Source organism: Microtus pennsylvanicus, chromosome 21 (assembly GCF_037038515.1).
Source record: "Microtus pennsylvanicus isolate mMicPen1 chromosome 21, mMicPen1.hap1, whole genome shotgun sequence".
NCBI lineage: Eukaryota > Metazoa > Chordata > Mammalia > Rodentia > Cricetidae > Microtus > Microtus pennsylvanicus.
Genome location: NC_134599.1, coordinates 26790693 through 26804739, shown reverse-complemented (window position 1 = coordinate 26804739; position 14047 = coordinate 26790693). Strand labels below are relative to the sequence as shown.

At 41.2% G+C, this 14047-nt stretch overlaps 1 protein-coding gene across 2 annotated transcripts in view; it reads left to right on the top strand.

Moving 5' to 3' along the window:
- The window catches only part of LOC142839545 (interferon-induced, double-stranded RNA-activated protein kinase-like), a 39609-nt gene that overhangs the window by 8154 nt on the left and 17408 nt on the right, over window positions 1-14047 (top strand). For both annotated transcript variants that reach the window (XM_075955771.1, XM_075955772.1), the window contains exons 4-9: window positions 2169-2302; window positions 3233-3350; window positions 3728-3807; window positions 4139-4220; window positions 5132-5166; window positions 6291-6341. In XM_075955771.1, the coding sequence (XP_075811886.1) occupies window positions 2169-2302; window positions 3233-3350; window positions 3728-3807; window positions 4139-4220; window positions 5132-5166; window positions 6291-6341 (500 nt within the window). The remainder of the gene's footprint in view (window positions 1-2168; window positions 2303-3232; window positions 3351-3727; window positions 3808-4138; window positions 4221-5131; window positions 5167-6290; window positions 6342-14047) is intronic.

Sequence of the window (14047 nt, the reverse complement as noted above, 5' to 3'; positions counted from 1 at the left end):
ACACGCAGACAGAATATTGTATACATAACAAATGAATAAATATTTAAAAAAAAGAAAGAGGAAGGGCCATGATAGCGATAATGAGACAGAAACTTTCTAATCTTAGATAAGATGAAACCACTTGTGTGAGATTTACGTTCCCAAGGACACGAGTTCCTCTTCTAAGGATGTCTTATGTCTAACACCTGTTCCTGATAATATGCTTTCCTTAAAAATTTGCTGATGTGACTAAAAGAAGCTTTAATACTGTGCCAACTCATGATACATGACCTTCTGATTTGTTCTTTATTTAAATACTATATAATGAAAACAAAAATTCAGTAAAATCGCAGCAGATTCCAACCACTCTCTTGTGTGTTGTGTCTGTCTGTCATTCGCCGACCTCATGCCTTCCTGATTACCAAGATCCTGCTTCTCCCACGGCCTGAGTGGCTCCCCTGAGCCAGACTGTGGCAGGGAGCCATGGTGCGTCACACAGCACACCCTTTTATCTAATCAGCTTTACCTGCAAATGTTCATTGCAATGAGTCACTGGTCTGGTTCAAAGCCTGTGGTTTGGGGCACACCATCTTCACTAGGTCCTCACCAGAACTCCTCTTGGATATCCCGCGGCCACCGAGAGTCACGGAGAGCCTGCAGTCACCTCACAAGCTCCAGCCGGAATTAGGTGGGGTAGATGTTAGTTAGGCCTTGGTGTTCTTGCCCCTGACTGCTGTGGGAAATCTTTTTTTATATATACTTTTTTTTCTTTTTTATTATTATTATTTTTTTTATTGGAAAAAATTTCCACCTCCTCCCAGCCTCCCATTTCTCTCCTCCTCCTCCCACTCCTTTTCCCCTCCCCCCACTCCTCTCCCCGTCCCTGTCCAGTCCGAAGAGCAGTCAGGGTTCCCTGCCCTGTAGAAAGTCCAAGGTCCTCCCCGCTCCATCCAGGTCTAGGAAGGTGAGCATCCAAACTGGCTAGGCTCCCACAAAGCCAGAACATGAAGTAGGATCAAAACCCAGTGTCATTGTCCTTGGCTTCTCATCAGCCCTCATTGTCCACCATATTCAGAGAGTACGGTTTTATCCCATGCTTTTTCAGTCCCAGTCCAGCTGGCCTTGGTGAGCTCCCAATAGATCAGCTCCACTGTCTCAGTGAGTGGGTGCACCCCTCGTGGTCCTGACTTCTTTGCTCATGTTCTCCCTCCTTCTGCTCCTCATTGGGACCTTGGGAGCTCAGTCCAGTGCTCCAGTGTGGGTCTCTGTCTCTATCTCCATCCATCGCCAGATGAAGGTTCTATGGTGATATGCAAGATATTCATCAGCATGGCTATAGGATAGGATCATTTCAGGTTCCCTATCCTCAGCTGCCCAAGGAACTAACTGGGGACATCGCCCTGGGCACCTGGGAGCCCCTCTAGGTTCAAGTCTCATGCTAACCCTAAGATGGCTCCCTTAATTAAGATATATACTTCCCTGCTCCCATATTGCTGTGGGAAATCTTATAGCTAGTGGTTACCCGCCCACTGGGGCGTGGCCTCTTATGCTATGTAAGCAGACATAGAGCATACTTAAGGCCTCTTTACCTGCCTCTCTGTGTCGGTTGCGGATTTCAGTTTCTAATCTTCGTTCAAGCAGAGGAGTCTAATTTGTGAGTCTACCCCTAAATAAAGAACCATATATTTCTCAATTCTGAGCTAGTGTGGGATTTCTTTTAAGAGTCCTTCTTCACCTGACTCCCCGAGGGCTGGAATAACAGATGTGCACGAGCACACCTAGCTTTGCTTTCCTTAGTGAAATTATAAAAGGAAAAGAAGTGACAAATTGTCTATTTATAAATTGCCAAGAAAATATATTTTAAGTGTCCTTTCCATACCAGAAAAAAGGAAGAAAAGCATATAAAGTGATAATTGTGGCAATTATCTGAATTCAGCCATTGTGAGGTGTATAAATTCATGCTTCATGTTATGTAACATGGATATATGTAATTTTAATGTGCCATTTAGTATTTTTAAATTAAAAGGATAATTTATTTTTGCAGATGTTTTTCCTAATATGCATATAGTTACAATTTTAACAAGGAAATATATTTGTGGAAATATATTTGTTGTCTCTTATATTACTTATTTAGCAATTTCATATGATAACTCATGATTCGTATTAAGCACATTTTCTTTTCTTTGTAGGCAGATGGTCATGCGGATTTTTCAGAAGTTTCATCTGCTGGGGATTACATAGGCCTTGTCGATAGGATTGCCCAGATGCAAAACCTGTCTGTAAATTATAAACATTTTATCTCCAATACTGATTCGTCCCAAAGGTGAGATGTGGCTTGGCTTCTCCTACTGTGTCACTGTGTACCACCAATAACACTGAGAGGCTTTCATATGTAGCTTCCAGAAGTCTCCCCCCCCCCCCTGCATATACATTTATTACAAAAGGTTTATGAGTTATAAACATCAAATACCCAATTCCTGAGGCTGGAGGGTCTATTGGAATCAAGTTTGGATGATTTGTTTTTCAGTAGCCTCTGCTTTCCTTGGCTTTGCTTTTTTCTGTTTCCTTTGGTCCACAAGACAGTGAGTGTGGTACCGGAAGCTGCCTGAGTGACAGGAAGGCCACTTTCGCCAACCTGGGAGTAGAGTAGGTCGCACTGATTGTTCTAGTTTATTATGAGCTGTTGCTAATCTTTTACTGTGAGTTAAACTTCATGTATAATGTGTGAACAAGCATCAGAGTCGGGAGGCTCTGAGAACACCCCAGTGGGCTGTCTTCCCCTAGTCCTGCGTCCTAGTGGCTTATCCTCTTTAGCCCCACTCTGCCAGCTGGTTTTCTCTCCTATTTGAACAGCTCTAGAAAATTCGCTGGATCCCCGCCTTTTTTCATTCCCTTTAAATCTTTTCACTTGGAACTGAAAAGTTTTTATTTGCTTGCTTGCTTTTAAAATCATCACATGGTGTTTGCTGTCGGTCTTTCAATGAAACAAGAGTTATATTTTACCTGTGAACTGTAAGCCAGGATATCGAGTGTTTCTGGTTATTCAGATAGATTGGTGACTGTTTCTGTGGAGTTTAAAATATATGAGGTAAGAAACATAAATACAGTCTGATCTCAAGGTCTTTATTTGTCTGTAGGAAACATAAATACAGTCTGATCTCAAGGCCTTTATTTGTCTGTAGCATTTTCTTCAAATTGTACGTTGATTGACAATATTTTTGATATGTGACTGAATACTCACATTTTTTTCTAGATTTATTTGTAAATGTAAAGTTGGGTTGACAACATTTGGTTTAGGAGCTACCGAACAGGAAGCAAAGCATCTGGCAGCTAAAGAGGCATATCAGAAGCTTTCAGAGAAGAGCTCAATGGTATGTGCTGTTAGTTATTGTAATTTGTACACTTACGATTCCCTCTGAAGTTGACTTCAGGTCAGATTGTGTGCATAATGCAGGCATCTGCCAATTGCATTACAAATGATTCCCCCATTCTATGTATCACCAATGGTCCATGAACCCTGGGGCTAGGGGATCTTAGGGATGTAAAAGTCCTATGGGAATGCAGGGTTGCTTTTAAAACTTAGCTCAAACATTCATGAAAATGTGTTGATTATGCCATTCATTGTTTGTGATTGTGGACTGGGTGGCTGTGGGACAAATATGGGCAGTAGCATATGTCCGGGGATGAGCCACCGTAGAGAAGAAAGTTAGCTGCCTAAAAGCCTGCTAAGGCTGCCTCTTCTCTTCAGAGAGCTGACAGAACATCCTCTGGATCCACCACATCTTCATCCAGTGGCCTCTCCAGCAACTCATCTATGTCAAGCAATTCGTGAGTCTGGGTAGCCAGTGTGGTGAATGGGCTGAGGGAGGGGCATGCTTGAGGCTGTGGGCCCAATCCCCATCACCTCCCTTCCCCCAAATTTGGTTCCAGAACTCTCACCAAGTGGGTCACAACCACCTGTAACTCCAGCTCCATGGGATCCATTACCCTCTTCTGGCCTCCTGGGCCACACAGACACACACACACACACACACACACACACACAGACACACACACACACTCACTCACTCACACAAACATACATGCCCATAAACACATAAATAAAGGTAAACCTTTAATAAACAAGACTGAATTCATAAAAGTTTTGCTTTTCTTCTAGTGCTTCTCCATCAGCACCTGAAAGTGATTTCTCAGCATCAAAAAACTACCGGGCCAGCTCTTCTTTCGAATCCCCTCTCGTGGTATGGTACTCATCTCGATGCTCCAAATTTAGTTTTTTGTTTTCACTTAAAATAACTTTTACATTTTAATTTTATGTCAATGTAAAAATGAGTTTTACATTTTAATTTTATGTGTCCTCACTAAAGTATGATATTGACAGTCTTTGTTTCTTTCTTTCTTTTTTCTTTAACCATCGTTCACATTAACTTCCACTCTTCACATACAGAATTCCACACTTCTCTCCCATTCTTCTCCACCTACTTTGTAGACCGACCAACTTTCCTTCCTTCCTTCCTTCCTTCCTTCCTTCCTTCCTTCCTTCCTTCCTTCCTTCCTGTCCCCCCTCCATTTCTCCCTCCCTATGTTGGGAATCAAATTCCATCTTCAGGCATTCTAGACAAACCCCACCACTGAACTACCTCCCAACCCTTACCCTTGTCCTTTTGAACATTTCTATTATCTTGTTTATTAATTGTCCACCCAACTGATTAATTAATATTTGGCGCAGTTCCATTTCTACTTAGAAAAAGAAATCAAAACTGAACTTAAAAATCAGGTTTAATTGTTATAAAAGCAATCTGCTTATAAAGAACTACAAATGTGTAAGAGAAAGACAATGGATTCAGTAGAATGGACACTGTCTGAAGGGATTTGCAACAGCAAAGTCGGTAGCCAATGTAAAAAGATGCCTTATTCCTCTGAAGATGGGGAAAATACAATTCAAAACAGCCATTTGATACCATTGCACAGCTGTTTGGTTGGCCGTATTCTGGTCTTACAATAGTCACTGGTAGAAAAATCAGGGAGACTGCAAAGATCCATGAAGCTGGTGACATTACAGACTAAGGAACCTGGCCCTAGAGTCAGCCCCAGAACTGAGATACTTCCTCTCCTCCTCATCTGAAACGCCTTCCCTTTTCCTGTGTTGCAGAACAGTTTCAAAGAAGATAAGAGGAAGTCAGAAATGTGAGTATCATTGTGCTCTGAACATAGTTTGGACAAGGGTTCAGTTTCAGACTCTGTCCCTCGGTTTCACCGAGGGTCTGTTGTATTGGCGAATATTATTATTCTGTTTATTCTGTTTATTCTGTTTATTCGACAGATGTATCAGAAGCAGTGGAAAGTTTGAGAACTAGAAACCAATTTAACCACAGAGAAAAACACACACACACACACACACACACACACACACACACACGCATGCCCTGTGCACGCACACACCTTCACATGGTGTACTGTAAGATATAGAGCCCTATGGTGATGCAGCTAGAGACAGTAGTTTAGAGTGTTATTTTGTAAAACACTTTTGAAGATTTGGGCTTGGAAGTGTTTTTAAGGGAAGGAGATATGTATAGTTATAGATGGAGAGGGTAAAGATAGTGTAATAACTTGCTATTTTTTTAAAGACCAAACTTTATATAAGTTATAGAAAACTGAAGAGTAAAGGGATACAGTCAGAAAAGAAGGCAGGACACACAAGGGGCTGCCAGTATTTTCTGAGCAGTATATTGAACAGCTACAACTCCTGAGGTGGACAGGTGGAGAAAAAGGAACTTGCCACACGTCAGGCCGGCAGCTCTGGTGCCTGTGGCAGTGAGGAGGGGAGATGAGGATTTCTGAGAGGGTTTGGGAAGGCAGGGTAGACATGGCTGAGGGAAGAGAGTAGCCGGGTGGGGGACGGGGGCCAGGAGGAGGACAACAGACCACCTCAGTCAGGACTCGAGGGTAGCAGTATTGCTGTGTCTGGTTTGAGGTGATGTTTGAGCATCCTGCTGCGGTTGGCTTTCACCATCAGGGAATGAGGGCCAGGGGGAGTGACCCAGGGGACCTCATTCCTAAGGATGTTCTGATTCTGGAGAAAAAGGAGATAGGAGGTCATTGGTGAGTATGTTTGGGTGAAAATGGGAAGCAGGAAAGGGATGAAACAGGATCCTCAGAAGAGAACCAACAAGAGGTGTTTTTCTGAAGTTGATACCATTTCCTGTCACCCTGAAGCAAACTATATAACGTCCAGTGCATGGCATAAAGTCTGTTCTAAAGTTATCTAGGTTCTAGGTTTGTCTGAGTTCTGTATTTTGTCTCATCTTTAGGATACTGTCACCTAATGATGCGCTAAGTAATAAATATACCGTGGAGAGCAGGTAAGGGGAGTTCGTCTAATGATAAGTGTGATTGTGAAACAGAGATTCTTCAAGGTTAGTTCTAAGTTATATTTCCACCCAAGCAATCCATGGAATCTGGTAAAACTGAAAGCAAACAATCCTTTATATCCATGATTTAGATGGGAAAGAATAGAGAAAGGAAAGGAGGGAAGGAAGGGGTAGAGGAAGGAGAGAGACTCTCGTGAGAGTTGAAACCGATCCACTTGGACCTGTTTTCCAGCTCCACACAAGATTTCTCTAGACGAGAAAGGCTGGGGTTCATCTTCTCTAGATGATATTTCAGTTAATTAAATACCTAAGATGAAGGAGCCTGTTTGAATCAGCAGGACACTGAATACAAGTTTTCAAAAGGACCAATGAGTACTTTTAAGCACCTAATATATACCTACTACTGTTTTGGGCACTAGGCTTATGGTGACCACAAATAGAGTAGAATTCTCACTCTCAAAAAGTTCGAGGTAGTGACTGTCATTAAGGAAATGGATCTGAGGATATGGCTCAGCTGTGCAAACTGTGAGTATCAAGTACCCCTATAAAAAAAGAGAGGAGTAGGGGGCTGCTTAAGAGCACAGACTGCCCTTTCAGAGGACCCAGGTTCAATTCCCAGCACTCACATGGCAGCTCACAACTGTCTGTAACTCTAGTTCTCGAGGATCTGACACACTCACCCATGCACATTACAATAAACTCAAAAAAAAAAAAGGAACAGGTGTAGCAATACACACATTTGTGAACCAGACAGCAGCAGGATTGGAAGAAGTATTGGAGACACGCAGCCCCTTGCAGCCAGAATAGCCATCAGTGAGCTCCGAGATCAATGAAAGAAAGATCCTGTCTCAAAAAATGAAGTGTAGAGCAGGCCTGAGGCAATGAACTCCACACGAGCAGGACTGAGCCAGTGACTAGGCTAGAGCTGGTTTAAGGCAGAGAACTCCAAAAGAGAAGGACTGAGAAAGTGACCTGGGCCTGAGCGGGCCTGCAACTGTGAACTCCACAAGAGCAGGAGTGGAATCGGACAAGGGTCATTTTCAGAAGCAGAAGCAGACCAGCAACGTAGGCCAGAGCAGGCATGAGGTGGCAAGCTCCATAGAGGCGGGACTTAGCCAGCTACCTAAGCTGGAGTGGGCTGAGAAAGTGAGCTCCATGGAAACAGGAGCAGATCCAGACCAGGGGCATTTGCAGAAACAGGTCTGAGCTGACAGCAAACTCCACAGGAGCAGAGCACAGCCCAGAAGCACTGAGTACCCTCCAGAAACACAGAGTGACCAACGGGGTAACTGGAACCATAGCACTGACTGTACCACAAGGAACAACCATCTGAGCCTTGGATCCACTGGCACCTAGAATATTGATCACCAAAATCACAGACAGCCCCACTAAACATACAGAATAAAGAAAAAATATTAAGAGCTGCAAAGGACAAAGGCCAAGCACCATACAAAGGCAGACCTGTAAGAATTACACCTGACTTCTCATTGGAGACAATGACAGCCAGAAGGTCGTTGTCAAGCATTTTGCAGACGTTCAGAGACCATGGATGTCAGCCCAGCCTACTATACCCAGCAAAACTTTCAATCACCATAGAAGGACAAAACAAGATATTCCATGACAAAACCAGATTTCACCAATCCCTAGCCACAAGCCCAGCCCTGTACAGAATACTAGAAGGAAAATTCCAACACAAGGAAGGTGGCTACATCCACAAAAACAGACACAATTAGAAAAACACACAAGCTAACATCACCAACAACAAAAACTAAATTAACAGGAGATAGCTTTATCATTAATATCCCTCAATACAAATGGACTCAACTCACCTATAAAAAGACACAGACTAACAGATTGTATATGAAAAGAGAATCGATTCTTCTTCTACATACAAGAAGCATACCTCTACCTCAAAGATAGACATTGCCTCAGAGTACAAGGTTGGGAAAATACTTTCCAATCAAATGGACCTAAGAAACAAGCTGGTGTAGCTATCCTAATATCTAATAAAATAGACTTCAAACTAAAATCAATCAAAAGAGACAAAGAAGGACATTTCATATTAGTCACAGGAAAAATTCATCAAGAGGAAATCTCAATACTGACATCTATGCTCCATATACAAGGGTACCCTCATATATAAAAGAAACACTTCTAAAGCTTAAATCATATATTAAATCCCATATACTAATAGTGGGAAACTTCAAGATCCCTCTCACCACTGGACAGGTCAAGTCAGACAAAAAATGAAGAGAGAAATAAGGGAACTAACAGATGTTGTGACTCAAATGGACTTGACATCATTAGAATATTTCATCCAAACATAAAAGAATATACCTTCTTCTCAACACCTCATGGAACCTTCTCAAAAACTGACTACATACTAGGTAACAAAACAAACCTCAACAAATACAAAAAAAATTGGAATAACCCTATGTATCTTACCATGGTTTAAAACTAGAATTCAACAGCAATACTAATTCCAGAAAGCCCACAAACACATGGAAATTAAACAATGCTCACCTGGATCATCAATGGGTCAAGAAACAAATAAAGGGAGAAATTAAAGACTTCCTAAAATTCAATTAAAATGATCACATAACATACCCAAATTTATGGAACATAATGAAAGCAGTGTTAAGAGGAAAGTTCATAGCACTAAATGCCTACATAAAGAAGCTGGGAAAATCCCACACTAGTGAATTAACAGAACATTTGAAAACTTTAGAACAAAAAGAAGCAAACTCACCCAAGAGACCTAGAGAGCAGGAAATAATAAAATTGAGAGCTGAAATCAGCAAAATAGAAAAAAGAAAACAATAGAAAGAATCAATGAAACAAAGAGTTGGTTCTTTGAAAAAAATTAACAAAATAGACAAAACTTTTTATCCAAACTAACCAAAAGACAGAGAGAGAATATCCAGATTAACAAAATCAGAAATGAAAAAGGGGACATAACAACAGAGGAAGAGGAAATAACAGAGAATCATCAAGTCATATTTCAAAAACCTGTACTCCAGAAAATTGGAAAACTTAAAGGAAATGGAGAACTTTCTGGATAAATATCACTTACCAAAATTAAATCAAGACCAGATAATCAAATTAAACAGACATATAACTGCTGAAGAAGTAGAAACAGTCATCAAAAGTCTGTCAACCAAAAAAAAAAAAAAAAAGAAAAGAAAAAAAAAGCCAGGACCAGATGGTTTCAGATAAGAATTCTACATGGTTTTCAAAGAAGAACTAATAGCAATACTCCTTAAATTGTTTCACACAATAGAAACAGAAGGAACATTGCCAAACTCTTTTTATGAGGCTACAATTATCCTGATACTCAAATCACAGAAAGACATTACTAAGAAAGAGAATTACAGACCAATCTCACTCTTGAACATTGATGCAAAAATCCTAAATAAAATACTGGCAAATCGAATCCAAGAACACATCAGAACCATCATCCACCATGATCAAGTCAGCTTCATCCCACAGATGCAGGGATGGTTCAACATATCTGTGAACGAAATCCACCATATAAACAAATTAAAAAATAAAAACCACATGATTATCTCATTAGATGTTGAAAAAGCTTTCTACAAAATTGAACGTCCCTTCGTGATAAAGGTCTTGGAGAGAGCAGGGATACAAGGAACATACCCAAACATAATAAAGGTAATATACAGCAAGCCAACAGCCAACAACAAACTAAATGGAGAGAAACTCCCAGCTATCCCACTGAAATCAGGAACAAGACTAGGTTGTCCACTCTCTCCATATCTATTCAATATAGTTCTTGAGGTCCTAGCTAGAGCAATAAGACACCAAAAGGAGATCAAGGGGATACAAATCGGAAAAGAAGAAGTGAAACTCTCACTGTTTGCTCATGATGTGATAGTTTAAATAATCAACCCCCAACAAATCTATCAAGGAACTTTTACAACTCATAAGCACTTTCAGTAATGTGGCAGTATACAAGATTAACTGAAAAAAATCAGTAACCCTCCTCTACACAGATGATAAATGGGCTGAGAAAGAAATCAGAGAAACATCACCCTTCACAATAGCCACAAATAGCATAAAATATCTCAGAATAACTTTAACCAAACAAGTGGAAGACTTGTATCACAAGAACTTTGAATCTTTGAAGAAAGAAATTGAAGAAGACACCAGAAAGTAGAAAGATCTCCCATGCTCTTGGATAGGCAGAATTAACATAGTAAAAAATGGCAATCTTACCAAAAACAATCTACAAATTCAATGCAATGCCCATCAAAATCCCAGCAAAATTCTTCAAAGACCTCAAAAGAACGGTACTCAACTTCATGTGGAAAAGCATAAAACCCAAGATAGCCAAAACAATCCTGTACAATAAGAGAACATCTGGAGGCATCACAATCCTTGACTTCAAACTCTATTACAGAACTACAGTACTGAAAACAGCCTGGTATTGGTATAAGAACAGACAGGAGGACCAATGGAACCGAATAGAAGACCCGGATATCAATCCACACATCTTCAAACACCTGATATTTGATAAAGAAGCGAAAAATATCAAATGGAAAAAAAGAAAGCATATTTAACAAATGGTGCTGGCATAACTGGATATCAACATGTAGAAGTAAGAAAATAGACCCATGTCTATCACCATGCAGAAAACTCAAGTCCAAATGGATCAAAGACCTCAACATAAAGCCAGCTACACTGAACCTCATAGAAGAGAAAGTGGGAAGTACACTTGAACGCATTGGCACAGGAGACCAGTTCCTAAGTATAACCCCAGCACCACAGACACCAAGAGAAACAATTAATAAATGGGACTTCCTGAAACTGAAAAGCTTCTGGAAAGCAAAGGACATGGTCAACAAGATAAAACAACAGCTTACAGAATGGGTAAAAATCTTCACTAACCCCACATCAGACAGAGGTCTGATCTCCAAAATATACAAAGAACTCAAGAAATTGGCCATCAAAAGAACACATAATCAAAAAAAAAAAAAAGAAAAAGAAAAAGAAAAAAAGGAGTACTGACCTAAACAGAGAACTCTCAACAGAGGAATCTAAAATGGCTGAAAGACACTTAAGGAAATGTTCAACATCCTTAGTCATCAGAGAAATGCAAAACAAAACAACTCTGAGATTTCATCTTATACCTGTAAGAATGGCCAAGATCAAAAACTCTGATGACAGCTTATGCTGGAGAGGTCGTGGGGAAAAGGAAACACTTCTGCATTGCTGGTGGGAATACAGGCTGGTACAGTCCTTTTGGATGTCAGTGTGGCAATTTCTTAGTAAATAAACATTTCTCACAACCCAGAAATACCACTTTTGGGTATATATCCAAAGGATGCTCGGTCGTTCCACAAGGACATGTGCTCAACTATGTTCATAGCAGCATTGTTTGTCATAACCAGAACCTGGAAACAACCTAAATGCCCCTCAACTGAAGAATGGATAAAGGAAAATGTGGTCCATTTACACAATGGAATACTACACAGCAGAAAAAATAACGACACCTTAGATTTTGCAGGCAAATGGATGGAGCTAGAAAACATCATTTTGAGTGAGGTAACACAGACACAAAAAGACAATTATCACATGTACTAACTCATGAGTGTTTTTTAAACATAAAGCAAAGAAAACTAGCCCACAAATCACAATCCCAGAGACTTAGACACCAGTGAGGTGTCTAAGAGAAACATACATGGATCTAATTTACATGGAAAGTAGAAAAAGACAAGATCTTCTGTGTAATTTGAGAGCATGTGGACCTTAGGAAAGACTTGAATGGGAGGGGGAGACATAGGGAGGGTAGGGAGAGGAGCAGGGGAAATGTAGAGCTCAATAAAAATCATTAAAATTAAAAAAATGATGCTGATTTGGAATTTGGGGTTAGGATTCAATATGAAGAGAAACCAAGAATGCATTCCTGTAATACCAACACTTAGGAGGCTGAGGTAGGCGTATTTCTGTAAGTGTGAATTCTAGGACAGCCAGGGCTATACAGAGAATCCTTGTATCATTAAAAAAAATGAAACATTAGAAAAATCAAGAATATTGTGAAGCCGGGCGGTGGTGGCGCACGCCTTTAATCCCAGCACTCGGGAGGCAGAGGCAGGCGGATCTCTGTGAGTTCGAGGCCAGCCTGGTCTACAGAGCTAGTTCCAGGACAGGCTACAAAACCACAGAGAAACCCTGTCTCGAAAAACCAAAAAAAAAAGAATATTGTGTTGGGCTATGTTAAACCGTTCTCTTCTATAAATGAATGTAGAAATGAGAAAAATAAGGAAATAAAAAGTCTGTTTGTTAATAAAAATAAAGTGTAAGGTGGATGTGGTGGTCCATGCCTTTATTCTAGTATTCAGGACGCAGAGACAGGAGTATGTCTGTGGATTTGAGGCCAGCCTGGTCTACAGCATGAGTTACAGGACAGCCAGGGCTACACGAGGACCCTGTCTCACAGAAGAAAGCAAAATAAAGAACAAAGGTAGAGTCACTGAGGAAGACCGCAACCATAAATCTCTGGCTCACAAACACACACACACACACACACACACACACACACGCACGCACGCACGCACGCGCGCGCATACACCAGTTTTTGTAGTTACATGATCTGTATTTACATATTTATATGGCCTTCATACAATTTTTTTTTTCGTGGTTTTTCGAGACAGGGTTTCTCTGTGGTTTTGGAGCCTGTCCTGGAACTAGCTCTTGTAGACCAGGCTGGTCTCGAACTCACAGAGATCCTCCTGCTTCTGCCTCCCGAGTGCTGGGATTAAAGGCGTGTGCCACCACCGCCCGGCTCATACAATTATAATTACAAAATCAGACCAGAGTTAAGGAAGAACAGTAGTATGATAAAAAAAAATGGAGGGGCTGGAGAGATGGCTCAGTGGTTAAGAGCATTGCCTGCTCTTCCAAAGGTCCTAAGTTCAATTCCCAGTGACCACATGGTGGCTCACAACCATCTGTAATGAGGTCTGGTGCCCTCTTCTGGCTTGTGAGCATACACACCGACAGAATATTGTATACATAATAAATAAATAAATATAATTTAAAAAAATGGAAACTAAGTCCTGAGGTCAGCCATCTGTGGAGAAAGCACGTGCGTGACGTGTAATGAACAAGGACACAGCGCCATGGGATGAGGTTGGAAGAGAAGTGGGGACAGCGTTGCATGGCACCTTGTGGGCCTTTTAAAGTTTTCCTATTCTTTGCCAAATGCAAAGCCAGAGGAGGTACAGGTGACACGGAGAACTGATCAGACCGAGTTTTCATAGCTAAAGGAGGGCAAGAGAAGTGGGGTATCAGTCAGCAGGCCCCCACTGCAGGAGCCTGAGGACCGAGCCTGGGTGAAGATGCTGGAAGTGGAGAAGAGTGGGCAGATGGTAGTGCTATGGGCTAGAAGGAGGAGCAGGGCTCAATGATTGGATGTGGGACACAAGGAGGGGAAGAAGCAGGTTGTTCTGGCCCAAGGAAGGCTCAGGACTTCTGCTTTCCCTATGGTACCTGTGGCACACAACTGAGTGATTCTTTCTAGATTTAATACATGGGGGTAGGGGGAAATTTCTCATCTTCTTTGTACTCAATGAAAAGGATACTTCAGTGTGTCCTGTGTACAGCCAGAGGGGGTGATCTGTTTTATTGACTTCTCCATCAAAAAAGAGAGGAGAAGGAGAACGAGGAAGACATTGTTT